The sequence below is a fragment of the Brassica oleracea genome, chromosome C3 (assembly GCF_000695525.1).
Source record: "Brassica oleracea var. oleracea cultivar TO1000 chromosome C3, BOL, whole genome shotgun sequence".
In the NCBI taxonomy this organism is placed as follows: Eukaryota; Viridiplantae; Streptophyta; class Magnoliopsida; order Brassicales; family Brassicaceae; genus Brassica; species Brassica oleracea.
In genome coordinates, this window is record NC_027750.1 from 31,569,026 (window position 1) to 31,587,438 (window position 18,413).

Here is an 18,413-nt window from a genome sequence, read left to right on the forward strand (position 1 = left end):
TTTTGGTTGGAGGTCTAATTAATTAATTCTCGTGTTCAAAAAAAAGTTAGATATAATTGTATAATAGAAATATGTGCACATTTAATTTTTATAAAAATTATATATACTTGTTACTTAATATGTCATGTTAGTAAATGTAATGATGTGTTTTATATTTAGTCACAACATATTCAATAGGACCAAATTTAAAACATGTCATGGTAAAATTTAAATAGGACTCTAAATTAATAGATTAAATGCATATTAAACCCTAAATTAATAGATTAGATGCATAGAGAATCAATAGATTAGATGCATTTGTCCCTCCATGACAACCGATCAAAGGTTTCGAAAGTTATATACTCCCTCCGTTCGGATATAAGTGACGTTCTACAACATTGCACACCAATTAAGAAAGCTAATGTAATATCTATTTTAACCTTATTCATTAATGTTTAATGTTTAATTTATTTCATATCATTATTATTAGTGATCATTATTCAGTCAAAAGGATGTTGCTCCCAACTTTTCTTAGTCGTGATCTTTTAATAACATAACAGTTTCACATACAAAAACCTATAAATGCTCAATTAATTCTTTTAGTCAAATATGTGTCGTTGAACTGAAAATGAAGTAATGCACGAACAAAGAAGATTTCAGTGTTAAAATTCTACAAAACAATTTAAGCACGGAGCCGAAACTAAAATTTTTAAACTGATATTGATGCCAAACAAAAAAATTGACTATGCTATATATTGATAGAAACAATCGAATGAATCACAACCACTCATGGATTCTAACTTTGATTTGAATCTTCCATACATAGCCAATGAAAATGAGTTTTTTTTTATCTTAATCAAACACCAACGGATGAAGAAGTAGATACACTCGATAACGAAGAAGTAGATGATGCACTCGTTAATAGCCACGTCTATGCAAGTGAAATGATGTTAATAATTGTAAGGGTAGAAAAGGTTTTTTCTTGTTAGTTTTTGCATGGAATTTCGTAAACGTCATATATTTTGACACAAAAAAGACTGTGAAACGTCATTTATAACTGAACGGAGGGAGTACTATTTTTACAACTTAAGTTCATCGAGAGTAACACCGGAAAGTAGAAGAAAAACAATTGTTGTTTTAGTTGGTGTTCTTAAATAAAATAATGAATTCCATCAGAAAAATATATACCACTATTGAAAAGAGAAGTAATTATGTGTGTGTTGTATTTTATAAATATTACATTATAATTAATTATATTAAAATAGTATTTTCTTTAAGGTAAACAATAACTGTATAAAGGACAAAGACCGTTTATTTGTAGTCAACTAATTAAATAATTTTAACAGAGCTTATGGCCACATGGAATACATATATTTGTATCATACAATTTAGGGATATTTGCTAAAAAAAACAACTAATCTCAGCTATTGTCCCCTTAGAACAAAATCAACTTTTGTCACTTTTGGACATTGATTACCCTTACATTTTATAAAAAATCATATTAATATATTGGAAAACCAAAAAAATAAGAAAAAATACAAAACATAATATTTTTATGCATTTGCAGTTGAGAAAAATAATTTTATGGTGAAATTATTTTGGGAAGAGCCATTTTAAAATTAATCTAAATGCATCAGTAAACCAAATCTACCATCTACTATGATTTAGAATTTGAAATCCACCAAAAACACAATAATCTACTGGACTTAGAATACGCAATATAACAAATATTCATCCATCTACTACCGTAGGATACTTAATTTACGTATCTTTCTATCTTCTGAAATATAGAAGGATCAAATCATCTAAACATTAACCATATGTCTATCTTTTTAGAATAGACATTCTTCCTTATTCTCTTTCATATATAATATCTATGCTTTCATTTATTTTCTAAGTAAGAATAATGTGTTTTCTGCCAGATTTTTAACTAATATCCGGAAATTTAGCTAAAAACGCTTACAAAATATTTTGAAAATCTTTTAAATCTTTTTAGTTTCCTTTTTAAACCTTCTACCAAAAATAAACAAACTTCTTCTTCTTCCCTCTGTTTTTCTTCTTTTCTTTTCTTTTCTTTACTTTATGTTGTGAAGCATAGGAGGAACTGCTACCATCATTACTATCTCTCAAACCTATAATATCGTAGCCGTTAAGGTGGAAATTTTCGGATATGGAAGATCAATGGCATTATGTCAAATATAAACACAGCATTAGAAATTTGTACTCTATTCATGTTCGACTCTGTTCTTGACCATGTTTTCAATGGTTACTTGTGAGCTAAGAAACAAACTGTGTGGCGTTCCCATCGACACTTGTTTCTTTGAGTCTTTATTACTATTTGTGAGAAAGACCCTTGAAGAGATAATCAATAAAACAAGTATTCTTAAGAGTGAGATATAGCCCCAATGGTTGTATTAAAACCTGTGCTGGACGTATGATCCGAGAAATGCAGTAACAAGCAACTTTTCCCCACACGTGTGACCTGTGTACACACACACACATTTATAAGCACAAATCCTAATTCAGATTGCAAAAACAGGCACTAGAGAAGATTCTCAGTTTAAAAAGTCGAACACTTCGTGAGATTTATTATGACTTCATATAAAGGAGGAGACTTACCGCTATCACTGATGAGGTAATCATAATCTTAACGAGCTCCTGCCGGCGCAACCGCCAGTGGAGAAGATAATCGTAATGACTCCATGTTAAAAATAAAACTTAAAATTTGTTTTAAATTAATTTGTTTGAGAAAATTTATAATTACATAATTAGAGGTTTAGAATGGAATTAACATTAAGATTTATTCTAAGTGGACAAAAACTAGTAAACTGGTTCTAAGGGGACGATACATAAGTTCTTTTGTTCCTTTTTGGCAAAATTCCCTTTTTTTTTTAAGTGTTCTTCTGTTTTTTTTTGTTTTAATAATGTCTGTTGTTTATGAAACAGACTATTTGTTTTCATTCTGAAACTTAATAATTATGGGTTTAAATTTTCATAATAATTTTTTACTTATCCTAAGTCCACTATACTATACTATCAAAGTTCCATTCTTATCTAGCCGAACCACTTATATATACTAGCAAACTATAAATTATCATGCAATAACTTACTTGACTTATTGAGTCGTGGTTGTCATTGTCTGAGTTTGGCATGAACTAACATGAATAGATTCTTCTCCATATCATTCCTGAGACCATAAAAAACATATAATGTACTTCAGTGGTCAATATTTCAACTATCTACGTGAATCAAAATATTGTCAATGATTTAAAAAAAAAAAGAGAGTGACATAAGGAAAACTCATATAGCTTTAAATATAAGATATTCATATTTTATTTACATATCTTAAAACAAAAATAAAAGATTTCTAACAAGAATTTCAAGATTTTAGCAACTAAATAAATAAGTCGATCCTTTTAGAGTAAACAATATTACTGATAGATATTTCCCTCAAATGCACGTTTTTTTTCTTCAATTGGTCTATCATCCTGCGCAATTTACATTGACTAGATTGCAGAACACCTAATCCTTTCTTCAAAATATAATCAGGTAAATTTACTGACATCTAAACGTTCTGATGGTATATATATCAAAATTGATATGAATATTGACATTGCAGCCACAATGAAACGTAAACCAGATGATCCCCCTAATCAACTGGTGAATTCGTCTAAAGAACTAGAGAGGAAAACAAGACGAAAACAGAACAATGGCAAGTTTTGTCAAGTTAAAAGCAATCAAAATAGAAATGCAAACAGCAGTTTCGATGTCCCTTTACCTTCTGTTTTTAAGAGATTTTATGGAGACCTTGGACACGATCCAATTCATACTGTTCCAATTTCTGCAAATCAAGGGAAACTAATCACTCCATGTACACCAAGAAACAACAGCACATGCTTTAAAGGTAGAGGGATCAATCACGATAACTATACAATGATCATATTTTGACAATGAGAAATTCATTTTGATATAAAAGAAAACTATATTTTTTCATCCTAAGGTTTGGGTAGTGGGACTGGCGATGCTTCATACACAGGTGAACAAATAAGTTGTATCACATCTTTAGCATGTAAGTTCTAATTGCTTTACTGATGAGTTACCATTACTAAAACAACCACCAGAAGTGCTTAAAAATTTGCTGAATGGAGATGATAGATTAAGCAAGCATTTTCAGAGAAACACCAGAGCTTACAACATGATTTTCTCATTCACTTCACTTGGTGGAAAGGTTGATAGATCTGTTCGAAAGGGAAAAGGTCCAAACATGTTGGTACTCCAAGGTGAAAACTACCATTTAATCGGTAGTTTACAACCACCAAATGGAAATGATGCTAAATTTGGACAGCTTTATATCATTGACACTGAGAATGAAACCGAAAATCGATCAAAGGCTTTAAGGTAATCATTTCTCTCTGTGCATTTTTGATAAAATATATTGGTTTCGCTGCTTCTTAATCTAAAATGTATGATTTAATATTTTTAGATATGTTTATGTTTACTGTGACTATTAATCTTTCCCATTTTATGTGTTATTTTTACAGCAAAGGGGGGCAAGCGAAAGCTTATAAAAAGAGTGATGGACTTAAGAAAGAAATCATCGACCTTCTGATAAAGATGCTGAATGAGACCAACCCTTACGTTAAACAGTTCAGATCAGCAAAAGATCGTTTCACCATCAATCCTAAAGACTCTTTTCATATGAGGATAGTCAGTGATAGAGCAAAGGATGGAAGAACATATGGCACACCGACAGCATCAGAAGTCGCTGCACTGATTCCTGGAGATTTTAATCTGGACATGGATAAAAGAAATATTGTTCTTCAACAGAAATCAGGCAAGTTGTTAAGGATTGATGAAATACATGCTTCATATCTTGCACTTCAGTATCCTCTTTTATTCGTACATGGAGAGGATGGTTTCAGACTTGGGATAAAGAAAGGTGTTACTAAAGCTACAGAGAAACTGAAAAAGGAAAATATCAGCATGAGACAGTTCTTTGCGTTTCGTTTGCATGAACGTAAGAATGAGGCTCATACTATCCTAAATTCAGGAAGGTTGTTTCAGCAGTTTGTTGTGGATGCCTACACAACTATAGAATCCAATCGCCTACGCTATCTGAGGACTCACCAGACGACTTTGCGTTCTGATAGTTATGACTCTATCAAGCAGTCAGAAAATGCTGGCAGGATTGATATGGCCGAGCAAGGTTCTTCGTTTCTCTTACCAGCTACGTTCACTGGTGGTCCTAGATACATGAAAAACCTCTATCTGGATGCAATGACTATATGTAAGCATTTTGGTTTTCCGGATCTTTTCATCACTTTTACATGCAATCCTAAATGGCCAGAGATCACAAGACATCTTAAGAGCCGGAAGTTAAAGGCAGAGGACAGATCAGACATTATTTGCAGGATGTTCAAAATGAAACTGGATTCATTGATGGATGATTTAACTAAGAAGAATATCCTCCGCAAAACTGTATCATGTGAGTTAAATATTCAGCGCTCTTGATCATATGCTTTTATATTTTCAATTATTTACTAAACCAGTGTTTGTTGTCATTTTGTTGCAGCTATGTACACGATTGAGTTTCAGAAACGTGGTCTACCACATGCTCACATTCTCTTATTTATGCATCCTACGGCCAAGTTTCCCACAACATATGATATTGACAAGATCGTTTCAGCTGAGATTCCTGATAAGTCTCAAGAACCAGAGCTGTACGATATCATTAAGGATATGATGATTCATGGACCATGTGGAGCTGCTAATATGAAATCTCCTTGCATGGAAAATGGGAAATGTTCGAAGCTCTACCCGAAATCATTTGCTGATAAGACAACGGTGAGTAAAGAAGGATTTCCGATTTACCGTAGAAGAGAAGATACAGATTGTTATGTAGATAAGAATGGGGTGAAATGTGACAACAGATTTGTTATTCCTTATAACAAAAAACTATCTCTACGTTATCGAGCTCATATTAATGTAGAGTGGTGCAACCAGGCTGGTTCTATAAAGTACTTATTTAAGTACATTAATAAAGTCATTTTATAAATATAAAACAGATACCATCGCAAAACTTTAAAAGATATTTACATTTTAGTGTTATATATTGTGTAAATTTATAATGTTATTGGTTATGTTTCTTATTCGATATTATTAATGTATAATGATTTTTTTTATATATTTTACTTTATTATTAATTGTTATTATATATTAATATATTTTTGAGTTTGGTAAAATAAATTCATAATATGAAATAAAAACAATTAAGATTCTCCTTCATTTTTTTCTAATTTTTACAAACTGAATACAATACATTTTAAAATTTTATTTAGTTATACTATAAAACTGATATTTTCTTAGCATAATTCATAATTTATATTTTTATGTTATTTATTTTAGTATATTGTGGGATTTTATAAGTAAATACATTATAATAATACTATATTATTAATTCTGAAATCAATCGCTTCGTTAATTTAAAAATATTTTAAAATTTTATTAAGATTTTGTTAGTTTTTTTAACATATTTTATTATAAGTAAAAATAAAATTTAAAATTATAATTTAAATTTATTTATTAATATCTATATCATTTATAAGATTTTTTAGAAATGTTATATATTAAATAGAATAATTTAAATAGTCAAATACATGTAATTGATGAAATAGACCTAGTATGATTTTATGGTATTTCTTTTAATAAATAAGATATAAAATATAATTATAAAATTTGAAAAATAGCATACACATTTATTTTATTTTGTTTCATAGTAAAATTTTATTTAAATTAATGTATAATAGTATATATTATTAATTACAAAATTAATCAATGGTATTTAAATAAAATATTTTAAATTTTTAGAAAGATTTTGTTAGATTTTTCTCATTATTTTGTTATGACTAAAAATAAAATTTGAATTTACAGTTAAATTTTTTTTATTATTAATATCTTTATATATTGAATAGATTAATATAAATAATTAAATAAATGTAATTAATGAAATAGACCTAGATAACGCTAGTACGACTTTTTTTATGGTAGATAAAAATTATACTTCTCTTTTAATAGAGAAGATAATAATCCGAAAAAAAATATATATATATAGAAAAAGATACAAATACATGTGAAAGTTTGAAACAATCTATTCAATGAAAAAAATATATCGTAAACTTATTATGTTTTAAAAATTGATAGACACATATATATTATAATATATACTAATTTAGAATTTTTTAAAAAATATTTATATAAAAATAAATGAAAACAAAAATCTGCGCGGTTGCGCGAGTTGAGATCTAGTAATATTTTAAAATACAACAATTTTATAGTACACATACAATAACATTTTTTTTTAATTTTCAGTGATAGCATACTTTATATTATGTGATACAAAATTTTGAATTGAAATATATTATTGGTAAATGATCAAAATTTTAATTGAAAAGTATTATATTAAATTAATATCACAAATTTAATACAAAATTCTACATGATTTTAGTTATAATTACAAAATTAATTAGATATTTAAAAAGTTTTTTTATTGAGAATGAAATATACATTAAATTTTTAAATAAACACGGAATTAACAAATATTTAATAAAAAATATTAGGTGAAAAATGAAATTTACATTTATCTAAATAAATACGAAATTAATTAAATATTTAAAAGGTTTATTTTAATGAAAATGAATAATATATTTATATTGTAAATGAAAAGACATGAAAAGATTTTATTCATATACAATTTCAGAGAAAATATAGGAATATCTATTTGATTTTTTGTTTTAGAATAATTAAAAATAATTCATATATTTATAAAAATATAATTTGAATAACTTTCTAATGGGTGGTCCAAATAAAAAAAAATCACACATGAACTAAGTCATGACTTCTATTTTAATATATAAGATAAAGGAAGTGATCGTGTGATAGTAGCTGTGGAACCACCAGATCACATGGTTGCATAGGCGCTTGGTATTCCAGAAGGAGAAGTGGACCAAAACAAAAGGAATGAATTCAAAGAGTTCTTTGATTCCAGGTATTGTTTTTCAAAAATTTTATATACAACTGAATTTAAAAATGTCAGTACATGATATAAAAAAACTAATAAAATATGTTTTGTTTCGTATTGTAGATATGTTTCTTCGTCTGAAGGATCATGGAGAATATTTAAGTTCCCTATTCATTACGGGTCTACTGTAGCTGAGAAGCTTAATTTCCATCTACCAGGCAAACAAACCATTATTTTCAAAAAAAAAACACAAGCTCGAAGCAGTGATCAGTCGTAAACTCATTGAAAATACAATGTTCTTAGCATGGTTTGAGTTGTGTAAAGTTGATGATCTGGCTAAAACTCTCACCTATGCTCAGATTCCTAACTTCTTTACATATTCAAAGAAGCAGAAGAAGTTCATAAGACGGAAAAGGGGATTCAGTGTCGGTCGAATCAACTATGATCCACGTAATCAAGAACACGCTTATTATCTCCGTGTGCTGTTGAACTATGTGAGAGGTCCTACGAGTTATGATGATATCAAAACATTTGAAGGTGTTGTTTATCCAAGCTACAAAGATGCATGTTATGCTCGAGGATTGTTAGATGATGATCAAGAGTACATTGATGATATTCTGAGGAGAAGCTATGAAAGCACAGGAGCTGAACTAAGACAATTGTTTGTTATGATGCTCATGAACAACAGTTTTTCTGGCCTAGAGGATGTTTGGGAGAAGACTTGGGAATGTCTTTCAGATGATATTGAGCATCACAGGCATAAAACTTTCAATAGGCCAGGTATTTTCACTTCACTATGAAAGTTTATTATTTAGTTTTCTTGCAAAATGTTACTTTTTCTGTCATAGATCTATGAGAAATATCCTTCTAAAGAAATTCGTTTTTTCTGTTGTAGGACTATTGTTAAGTGACAATGAGAAAAAGAAATTCGCTTTGCTAGAGATTGAAAAGATTCTGAAGCGTTGTGGGACTTCTTTGGCAAAATATCCTTCTATGCCACAGGTAGCAAAGACACATAGTAAGGATTCAAATGTGTTGATATTAGACGAGAAAAGCTATGATCGTGAGGCTTTGTTAGAAACTCTGGATAGAGATATTCCAAAGATGACTCCAGAGCAAAGAAAAATATATGATGAAATCCTAGATGCTGTTAACAAGGAAAGAGGTGGAATGTTTTTTGTGTCTAGATTTGGTGGCACTGGAAAAAAATTTCTCTGGAAATTACTATCTTCAGCTATTAGATCGCGAGGAGATATTGCTCTTAATGTTGCATCGAGTGGGATTGCTTCTTTGTTGTTGCAAGGTGGTAGGACTGCTCATTCAAGGTTTGGGATACCACTTAATCCAGATGAGTTTTCTTCGTGTACTATGGCTCATGGATCAGATCAAGCTAATTTGGTGAAAGAGGCATCACTGATTATATGGGATGAAGCCCCCATGATGAGTAGATATTGTTTTGAGGCACTAGATAGAAGCTTATCTGATATTATTGGGAAGCATAGCAACAAGCCTTTTGGTGGAAAGGTTGTAGTTTTCGGAGGTGATTTCAGACAAGTGCTCCCAGTAATAAATGGAGGTAGTAGAGCTGCAATCGTTATGGCTTCCATGAATTCTTCGTATCTGTGGGAGCATTGTAAAGTGCTCAAATTAACTAAGAACATGCGACTATCATCTGGTGGTTTGTCAGCTGAAGAGTCTAATGATCTTAAGGAATTCTCTGAGTGGATCTTAAAGGTTGGTGATGGTACACTTGGAGAGCCTAATGATGGAATAGCTGAGATCGAGATCCCCTCCGAATTTTTGATTACTGATTCTGATGAACCAATAGAGGCCATTAGCAAAGCGGTGTACGGAGATCCTTCTTCATTGAAAGGAAACAAAGAAGCTAAATGTTTTCAGGAGAGAGCTATTTTGTGTCCAACCAATGAGGATGTTAACATGATCAATGATTACATGTTGGATAAGCTGGATGGTAATTTATATTATCACCTTTTTAGTGCTGCTTATTTGAGCCAAGATTTCAGAGATTCTTATATACACTAACTACATCCTATGTTTTAATTGTTTTTTAGGTAAAGAAATGATTTATCTAAGTGCAGATAGTATTGATTCTACTGATACAAAAGCAGTGAATGATGAAGCACTTGACTCAGATTTTCTAAACAATATTAAAGTGTCTGGATTGCCGAATCATAGAATTCGCCTGAAAGTTGGTTGCCCAGTTATGGTTCTCAAGAACGTTGATCCTCCAGAAGGGTTAATGAATGGAACAAGGCTCCAGATTACTCAGCTGATGGAATTTATGGTTGCCACTAAGATTATCACTGGATCTAATCTTGGGAAGACAATATATATTTCTAGATTATTGATTACACCATCTGATACGAGACTGCCTTTCAAAATGCGTCGACAGCAATTGCCTTTAGCTGTTGCTTTTGCTATAACCATAAACAAAAGTCAAGGACAGTCTCTCTCACAAGTTGGACTCTTCCTACCCAGACCTGTGTTTTCACATGGACAGCTCTATGTAGCTATTTCTAGGGTCACATCCAAGAAAGGATTGAAAATTCTTATTGTGGAAAAAAATGGAAAACCTCAGCATAAGACCGTCAATGTTGTTTTCAAAGAGGTTTTCAATAATCTATAAGCCAAGGAGTCATGATGAGGTATGTGATTAAGCTCTCCATCGTTTACTGTTTATTACTATATGCTAAGATCATATTTTAAAAATCTCTTTGAAACGTGATGTGTGTTTTCAGATTTATGCACTTTATGAGAAGAGAGGAGGAAGTTATTTATCATACGAGTGTTTGCTTCAAGCTGTTTTCGACTTATTTATGGATTTGTGTTGTTTTTGATATAACTTATCGTTTTTATATATATTTTCTAGATCTTAAAACTATAGCAAAGAATAAGAATTTTTAAACAAAGACTAGATTTCGATCCACACAACCGTGCGGGTGTTTATTTTCATTTTATATACAGAAATATTTTTTTACATCATTTATGGTGTATTTATTTATTAAAAAAATTATTATATGCATTAAAAACATATTACATATTATTTTTGTATTAAATTTATATTCAGTTTTGACCCAACAACCTTCAAAACTAAGTTTTCTATTAGCAATATTTTTATATTTATTTATTTCAGATAATATATTATTATATATACAAAAGTCTAAGATATGTCGATTTTTATACATGTATTATATAGTTTTTGAATGTTAAGTCGTTATATCACCGTATTATATTTTTAGCATAAATATTTTATATTTATAAAAACTGATTTTACAAATTTATCAATTTAATATAATGTTATCATATTTAGTTCGATATAATAATCTCATTTAATATGAACTATTATTATTATAAAATGATAAAAAGTTTATTTTTTTTTTATTTTATAAATGATAACTAAATATATATATATTAATGCATAATAATAGTTCATTGCTAAATACGAAATTAGTTGAAATATTTACATAAAAATTTTGAAAATTAAGATAATGTTATAATATTTTCAAAAGATTTGTTAAAAAAATTATATATATATATATGTATATATTTATTTATATTTATATTTAAAATAAAAAGAGATCATGCATAAATGATTTGTATTATTAACTTTGATGAAATACATGTTAATTTATATACGTATATTATATAGTTTTCTAATATTAACACGTGTTACCTACATATTACCTTTCGAATATAAATACTTACAAAAAATAAAATATATAAATTTAACAATTTAATATAATTTACTCATATTTATCACAATATAATAATTGATAATTTCTCTTAAAATGATTGATTATGATTATATAATTGATAAAATGATAGAATTTATATTTTTAATAGTCTAAAATATATAAATGTATAATATTATTTCATAGCTAATTTCGAAATTAATGAAAATATTTACATATAATTTTTAAAAATTAAGATCTTGTTAAAATCTTTTAAACAGACTTGTTAGAACTTTTAAAATATATATTTATATTTAAAATGAAAAGATATCAAAAGATATTGTGATTAATGTAGTTCAAAGATTCTATATATTATTAGTCTTAATTAGATATATTTAATAAAAAAAATAAAGGATGGTCCAAATTATAATAGAATACATGAAAGAATTCATTACTTCTATTTTAATAGATAATATAGACTATAATTAGAAATTTTAAAAAAATAGTATACAATTTTTTTTATATTTTATAATAAAATCTTAACTAACATTAATTTATAATAATATTAGAGTACTAATCACGAAATTAATCAATGATTCAGTTTATAATAATATTTAAAATATCTTATAAGATTTTGTAGATTTTTTTCTCAACATATTTTTATAATTAAAAAATAAGACAATTTTATAGGTGAGTTGTTATATATGTCAAGTATTTAAGATGTGATATCTTAATGATATCATAATGTTAATTAGAATTAAATGAAATATAATTTTCTAGGTAAGGTTCATTTTAAAAAAATCACACATGAAGAGAAGTTGTGACTTCTGTTTTAATATAATAGATATGCAACCTACAATCAACTCACAGCCAAAAAAATAAACAGAGGAAACTATACAACATTAAACCAATGAAAACAATTATCTAGGATTCCTTTCTAAATTTCCATTCTTATCTAACCAAACCACTTAGATATACTACCAAACGATAAATTGTTCTAGAAAACTTACCTGACTTATCGAATAGTGAGAGTCAAATGGCTGAGTTTGATCTGAGTCTTTGGCTTTCCTTGGAGCCTCTTTACGATCTTCCTCACAATTGTTCATCCATGTCATGCATGCTACGAGACAGATTGTATTATATATCTGTTAGCTGGGCTTATCATTCCTCACGATCTTCCTCACAATATCATAACTCATGATCTTCCTTGGCTTAGTAACTAATTTATGGATTATACAGAACTTACGTATACTGTTTGAGACGCCATGTCTGAGCTCTGTTTCTTGATCTCAAGATGATTCAACAGTTCCTCTTCACTAGAATGACTTTGCAGTATCTTCCATATCAGTCATCTTCAAGCTGATTCTCTGCAGAGATTACAAAACAGAGCTTAAGAAACCATAACACTCTCAATAAGTCAATTGTTATAGTTTACCTGCAGTTATAGTGATTGGAGTTTAATGGTCAATAATTTTTGTTTGTGGTAAACTCCATTACCATTTCTTCATGTATCCATCACATTAAACTTTTCTGCCACCAAATAAAAGAGCATTTAGTTGCTACATATGATTGATAAAGAACATGTCTAAACATTATTGAAAAAATTATTCAGAATATAATAGAATATCTATTTCAGAACAGTGGTGATTGACTAATCTTACTCGAATATCTTCCCCACCCGCGGACGTAGGCAGACGTTGATGAAAACACCTATGGTTAAGTTCCTTTGTCAATGATATCAGTCTCCATGTAACCTGTGTATGAATAGTCAAGCTCAATCGAGAATTGTTCAAATTCAGTGAGCAGAGTTTCGCCAAGTGTTCAAGGTATACGATTTGATTCTAAACTGATCAGATCACATGCAAAAAAAACGAATTCAAAGAGAATTCACAGGCGTAATAGAAACTGATCTTATTTATTTATATTATAAAGCAATATCAGTTTCAAAAGAAAATAATTCACCTCTGTTTTCAAATACTGATCGGATGAGCATGTTGAAATTATATTAGCTTTAAGCTCCATATATTCTTCCCCTGAATATTTCACGAGTGGTATATCAACCGAAAATCAATTGATAGAGTAAATCAATTGAAAAAATAAACAAGTGGTATATACAAATTCAACGAAACAATAACCTTTATAAATAGACATGATCACTTGATCTTGGTTGGGAGTCAAGAAAGGATGGTGCCTGAGAGCCGGATTTAGTCGACGATAGAGGAGGATCGTATTTAGGAGCGTAGTTAGGTTAAAAAGAAGACAAAAACCGAAGAAATCGAGTTTGGGAAAGAACACGTTTTTTTTCCCGGAGAAAAATCAGTTAACTGACCATTTTGGGATATATTTGGAGTTATTCTTGGGTTCACCCCGTGAACCTCTAGGTTCTGCCAATAGGATTTCATTATTTCAAATTCGATATCTTTTAAAAAAAGAAACAAAATATTATCAAGTTATATTATGTTTTTAAAATAAAAAAATAAAAAAAAATAGCACTTACAGAAAAAAAGAATTAAAAAAAATCTTTTTAACGTCGTCAGCAAAACACTAAACCCTAAATCCTAATCCGTAAACCCTAAACCCTAAATCCTAAACCCTAAACCCTTGAGTGTTTTAGTGTTTAGTGATTTTGATTTAAAGTTTAAGATTTATCCTAGAATTTAAGATTTATCCTAGAGTTTAGGGTTTACCTAAGGGTTTAGGATTTAAGATTTAGGGTTTAGAGATTAGGATTTAGGGTTTAATGTTCTGTTTACGACGTTAATTTTTTTTTTTTTTGTAATTACTACTATTTTTTATTTATTTATTTTTACCTTTTAATTTTAAAAAGATAATATAATTTGACAATATTTTGTTTCATTTTTTAAAAGATATCGAATATAAAATAACACAATCCTATTGGTTTGTGAACCTAGAGGTTCACCTAGGGGGTGAACCCAAGAATAAGTCACAAGAAAATATCATAGTGAGCTTGTATATAAATAGAGTTATTCTTGGGTTCACCCCCTAGGGTGAACCTTTAGGTTCACGAACCTAGAGGGTGAAACTTGGGCTAAAAAACATATATATTGGGCTTATGCGAATTGAACAAGGTAAATTCAACAAAAGGAACAAAAATATTTGGGCTAAAATCAAATTAATATTGGGCTTATGAGAATTGAATTTAAAGAATACTTGACCCATTAAAACTTAAAAAAAAAAAAAATAACTTGACCCATATGTATACTATTTAACTCTTTACAATATTAACTTTAAAAATTATATAATTCATTTAAAAAAATATAATCAAATGTTAAATTAAATTCTTTATAAAATTTATACATGAAGCTTTAGGTTTAGTTTTTGTTAATTTTCTTATTTTGTGAAATGTTTTATTATATTTGGATATAATAATGTTTTAATATTTTCCAAATTTTATTTCTATTTTTTAATAATGAAATACTAATCCAACAAACAAAATATATATAAAAAAAAAAAACACATGTGAAATTTGAAACAATCTATTTGATGGAGAACATGTATATTCAAATGTAAATATACTCGATAGTATATGTAGGTAAAAATTTAATTTTAAAACTTTTTAAATTTGTGAAATATTACAATATTTTTGAGGTAACAATAAAAAATATTTACCAATTTTATATATAATACGAGTTAAGTAATTAAATAACAATCCAAAAAACATAATAAAAAAAACTTAGCTTATGCGAAAGTATGAAACAATCTATTCAATAAAAAAACATATATGGTAAAATTATTATGTTTTAAAAGTGATAAACACACTTTATATATATTATAATATATACCAATTTAGAATTGTAAATAAAATTTTTATATAAAAAAAATGAAAACAAACATCCATTAAGATCTAGTGTAATGTTACAAGGAAATATCACACTCTTGAAGAGTGTCGTGAACTTGAAGAATGTAAAAACTAAAAAGTTTTGATATCGGTATTAGAGATGTTGGACTGAACCGAGTAGAACCAACCGAAATCAAATTAGAGCCCTATTAAGCTGTCATGTATTTTTCGTTAATAACAACAAAAAAGCGTTAAGTTAAAACATCAAAACAACCAACCACACGGAAACAATGCACAGAGCTTCCTCACCACTTCCTCCTCCTCTAGGGCTTATGCGTTCGTCTCTTAAATCGGCGATTCCCTGAGTTAACTCGTCGGAAAAAATGTCTCCGATCGAGAATTCGTCGTCTTGGACACTCGAATCCGACCTAGAGGATCTAGACATCGACCTCCAGGACTACGGACCTTCCTTACCCCTGAAAAAAGTCCCCAACGGAGACATTTTCGAGGCCTCGCGCGCCGGAGACGTCGACAGGCTCCGCTACCTCCTCGAGACCGGAGTCAACGTCAACGCTCGCGACCGCTGGGACTCCGTCGCTCTCTACTACGCCTGCCTAACCGGTCGCTTAGACGCCGCTCGCTTGCTTCTCGAAAACGGCGCCATTTGCTCCGAGCACACTTTTGACGGCGACCGTTGTCACTACGCTTCTCTTAACCTCAGGATTAGAAAGCTTCTCAAGGCTTTTGAAGCTCGTCCTCCTCCGCTAGCTCCCTTGCAAGCTTCTCTTAGGGATACGTTTCTTGGTTGCCGCCACAATCAAGCTTATCTCAAACAAGGTTCTGATGCTAACAGTGGTACGTTTTCTCCCATCATTGGTGATGGAGTTAAAGTTAAGTTTAGTCTTAACATTTCATTCACATTGGATTCGGAAACGAAACCTACCACTTAGATTAGATTAGTTGTTAAGCCCCCGGATTCTAAACCTACCACTTAGATTAGATTAGGTGCATGGTCATGTGGTGTAGATATCTGACTACCGGCAGAAACCCGGGATTGCCCGCAGCGAACCCGGGATTGCCCGCAGCGAACCCGGGCTTGCCGGCAGAAACCCAGACTTGCCCGCAGCAAACCCGGCAGCAAACCCGGTCTTGCCGGTAGCAAACCCGGTCTTGCCGGGAGAAACTTGGCTTGCTGGCAGCAAACCTGGTCTTACCGGGATTAGTTGGATCTTCGGGTTCAGATACATAAAAAAACATTTCATTGATAAGAATCTAATTTTCTTAAGAGATGCTTGAGTTATTGAATCATTCAGAACATTGTAGTTGTAGAGACGTTTAATGAGAATTTTTTGCATTTTCGTTTTCAGTTGATGAGACTGGTAGTTCCAGCTACTTCCCACCGGACGTGACATTCTTCGTTCAAGGCAGACCAATTGAAGCACACAGGGTTATCTTAAGCGCTCGGTCTCCATTCTTCAAGCAAAAGTTCGAGAACGAATGGAAAGACCGGAGAGAAGTCAGGTTCTCCAAAGAGAAGCTTTCGTACCCCGCTCTCTGCAGCCTCATCCACTTCTTCTACTCGGATAGGCTGGAGATATCCGTCGACGATATGGAAGATCTCGTAAGGATCTGCAAAGTCTGCAAATGTGAATCTTTGCAGAAGATCGTGGAGAAGGAGCTGATTCACCAGAGATATGCTGAGTACAAGACGCATAGAGATCTTGATAACTCAATGAAACGGTTTATCTTACAGGGTGTGGCTCTTCCGGAGGAAGTCAGGCTTCCTGCTTCCTTGGGTAGGATTCTTGGAGTAGATAGCCTTGCCGATGTTTGTGTTAGAGTAGATAAAAGGAGTTATTATTGCCATCAAGTGATACTAGCGTCGAGATCAGAGTACTTCAGAGCGAGGCTATCACGAGTGAATGATTTTAATGAGGGGAAAAATGGTTTGCCCGGTGATAGTCTTCCGTTTCTTGAAGAACATGATTTGAGCGCTGAGGCTTTCGAGAAAATGATCGAGTATATGTAAGCAAGCATCCATGCTTATTTAAAAAAACTGTAATTGGTACAGTAAGCTAACTCGATAAGCGTTATCAGGTACACTGATGGCTTGAAGGAGATCAGTCCGGATCAGGTAAAAAAACTTGTTTGCCATTTTATAAAATTTGGAATGTGTTTTACCTTTTCTGATCGTTTTGCTCGTTTTGCAGGCTGAGGAGATCTTTGATGTTGCATCTCGATACTTACTGTTTCCTCTTAAACGTGCTGTGGCTGACGCCTTGTTGCCTCATTTGGAATCTGCCACACCTGCAGAGCTCTGTCATTGGCTTGTTTTGTCAGATATGTATGATTTTTCTTCTTAACTACTAGTTATGGGAGTTAAAACATAGTGTCTCTGTGTCTATAGTTTCTTGTGTGAAGCTCGTTTTGATGATATTGCTTCGAACTTGAATGGTATAGGTACGGTGTGTTGAAGATAAGAGAGTACTGTCTAGATTTGGTTGCTTGTAATTTCGAGGCGTTTGTGGAGACCCGCGAGTTCAGGGCAATGCTATTAACGTTGCCTCCACCATCAGGGGACTCTTCACTTCGAACCACTGTTCCAAGTGCACCAGGTGCAACCATGACCACAGACCAAGGGAATCTGCTCGATGATCTGAGAGAGAAGTGGCTTGAAGCTGAGGCTTTAGAGCTTGACATGAGAGACGAGAGTGCTTTGATTTTCGATAAGCGCCTCCGAGTGCTTGTGGAAATGGCGGAGCAAGAGAAATCCGAGTCAGAAGCAGAGGACAACAGACACCGGTCCATGATTGTTGTTGGTTCTCTCCTTAAAAGAGTCTGGTGAAGACAAGTTTTGAGTCTGTTTTGTTTTCATATATATACTTTCACTCCCTTCTCGTAATTTTATATAGAACCTTTTCGAACA

The 18,413-nt window shown here is 31.1% G+C and overlaps 1 protein-coding gene and 1 pseudogene across 1 annotated transcript; both read left to right on the plus strand.

Moving 5' to 3' along the window:
- The first annotated feature begins 4,046 nt into the window (after positions 1-4,046).
- On the plus strand, positions 4,047-10,643 carry LOC106330384 (annotated as a pseudogene).
- Positions 10,644-15,748: 5,105 nt separating this feature from the next.
- LOC106328203 (BTB/POZ domain-containing protein At2g04740) lies at positions 15,749-18,413 on the plus strand. The gene is made up of 5 exons (XM_013766595.1): positions 15,749-16,342; positions 16,855-17,512; positions 17,585-17,621; positions 17,698-17,831; positions 17,948-18,413. The coding sequence occupies exons 1-5, from the start codon at positions 15,871-15,873 to the stop codon at positions 18,330-18,332; spliced, it is 1,686 nt and encodes a 561-aa protein (XP_013622049.1). The 5' UTR covers positions 15,749-15,870; the 3' UTR covers positions 18,333-18,413.

What these genes read in the sequence shown, in the direction of transcription:
- LOC106328203 (XM_013766595.1), top strand. Translation starts at nt 15,871, where the DNA reads ATGTCTCCGATCGAGAATTCGTCGTCTTGGACACTCGAATCCGACCTA. An exon ending in AGGTTCTGATGCTAACAGTG is followed by an intron (nt 16,343 to 16,854) that starts GTACGTTTTCTC and finishes TTTCGTTTTCAG; the next exon opens with TTGATGAGACTGGTAGTTCC. An exon ending in TGGCTTGTTTTGTCAGATAT is followed by an intron (nt 17,832 to 17,947) that starts GTATGATTTTTC and finishes TGAATGGTATAG; the next exon opens with GTACGGTGTGTTGAAGATAA.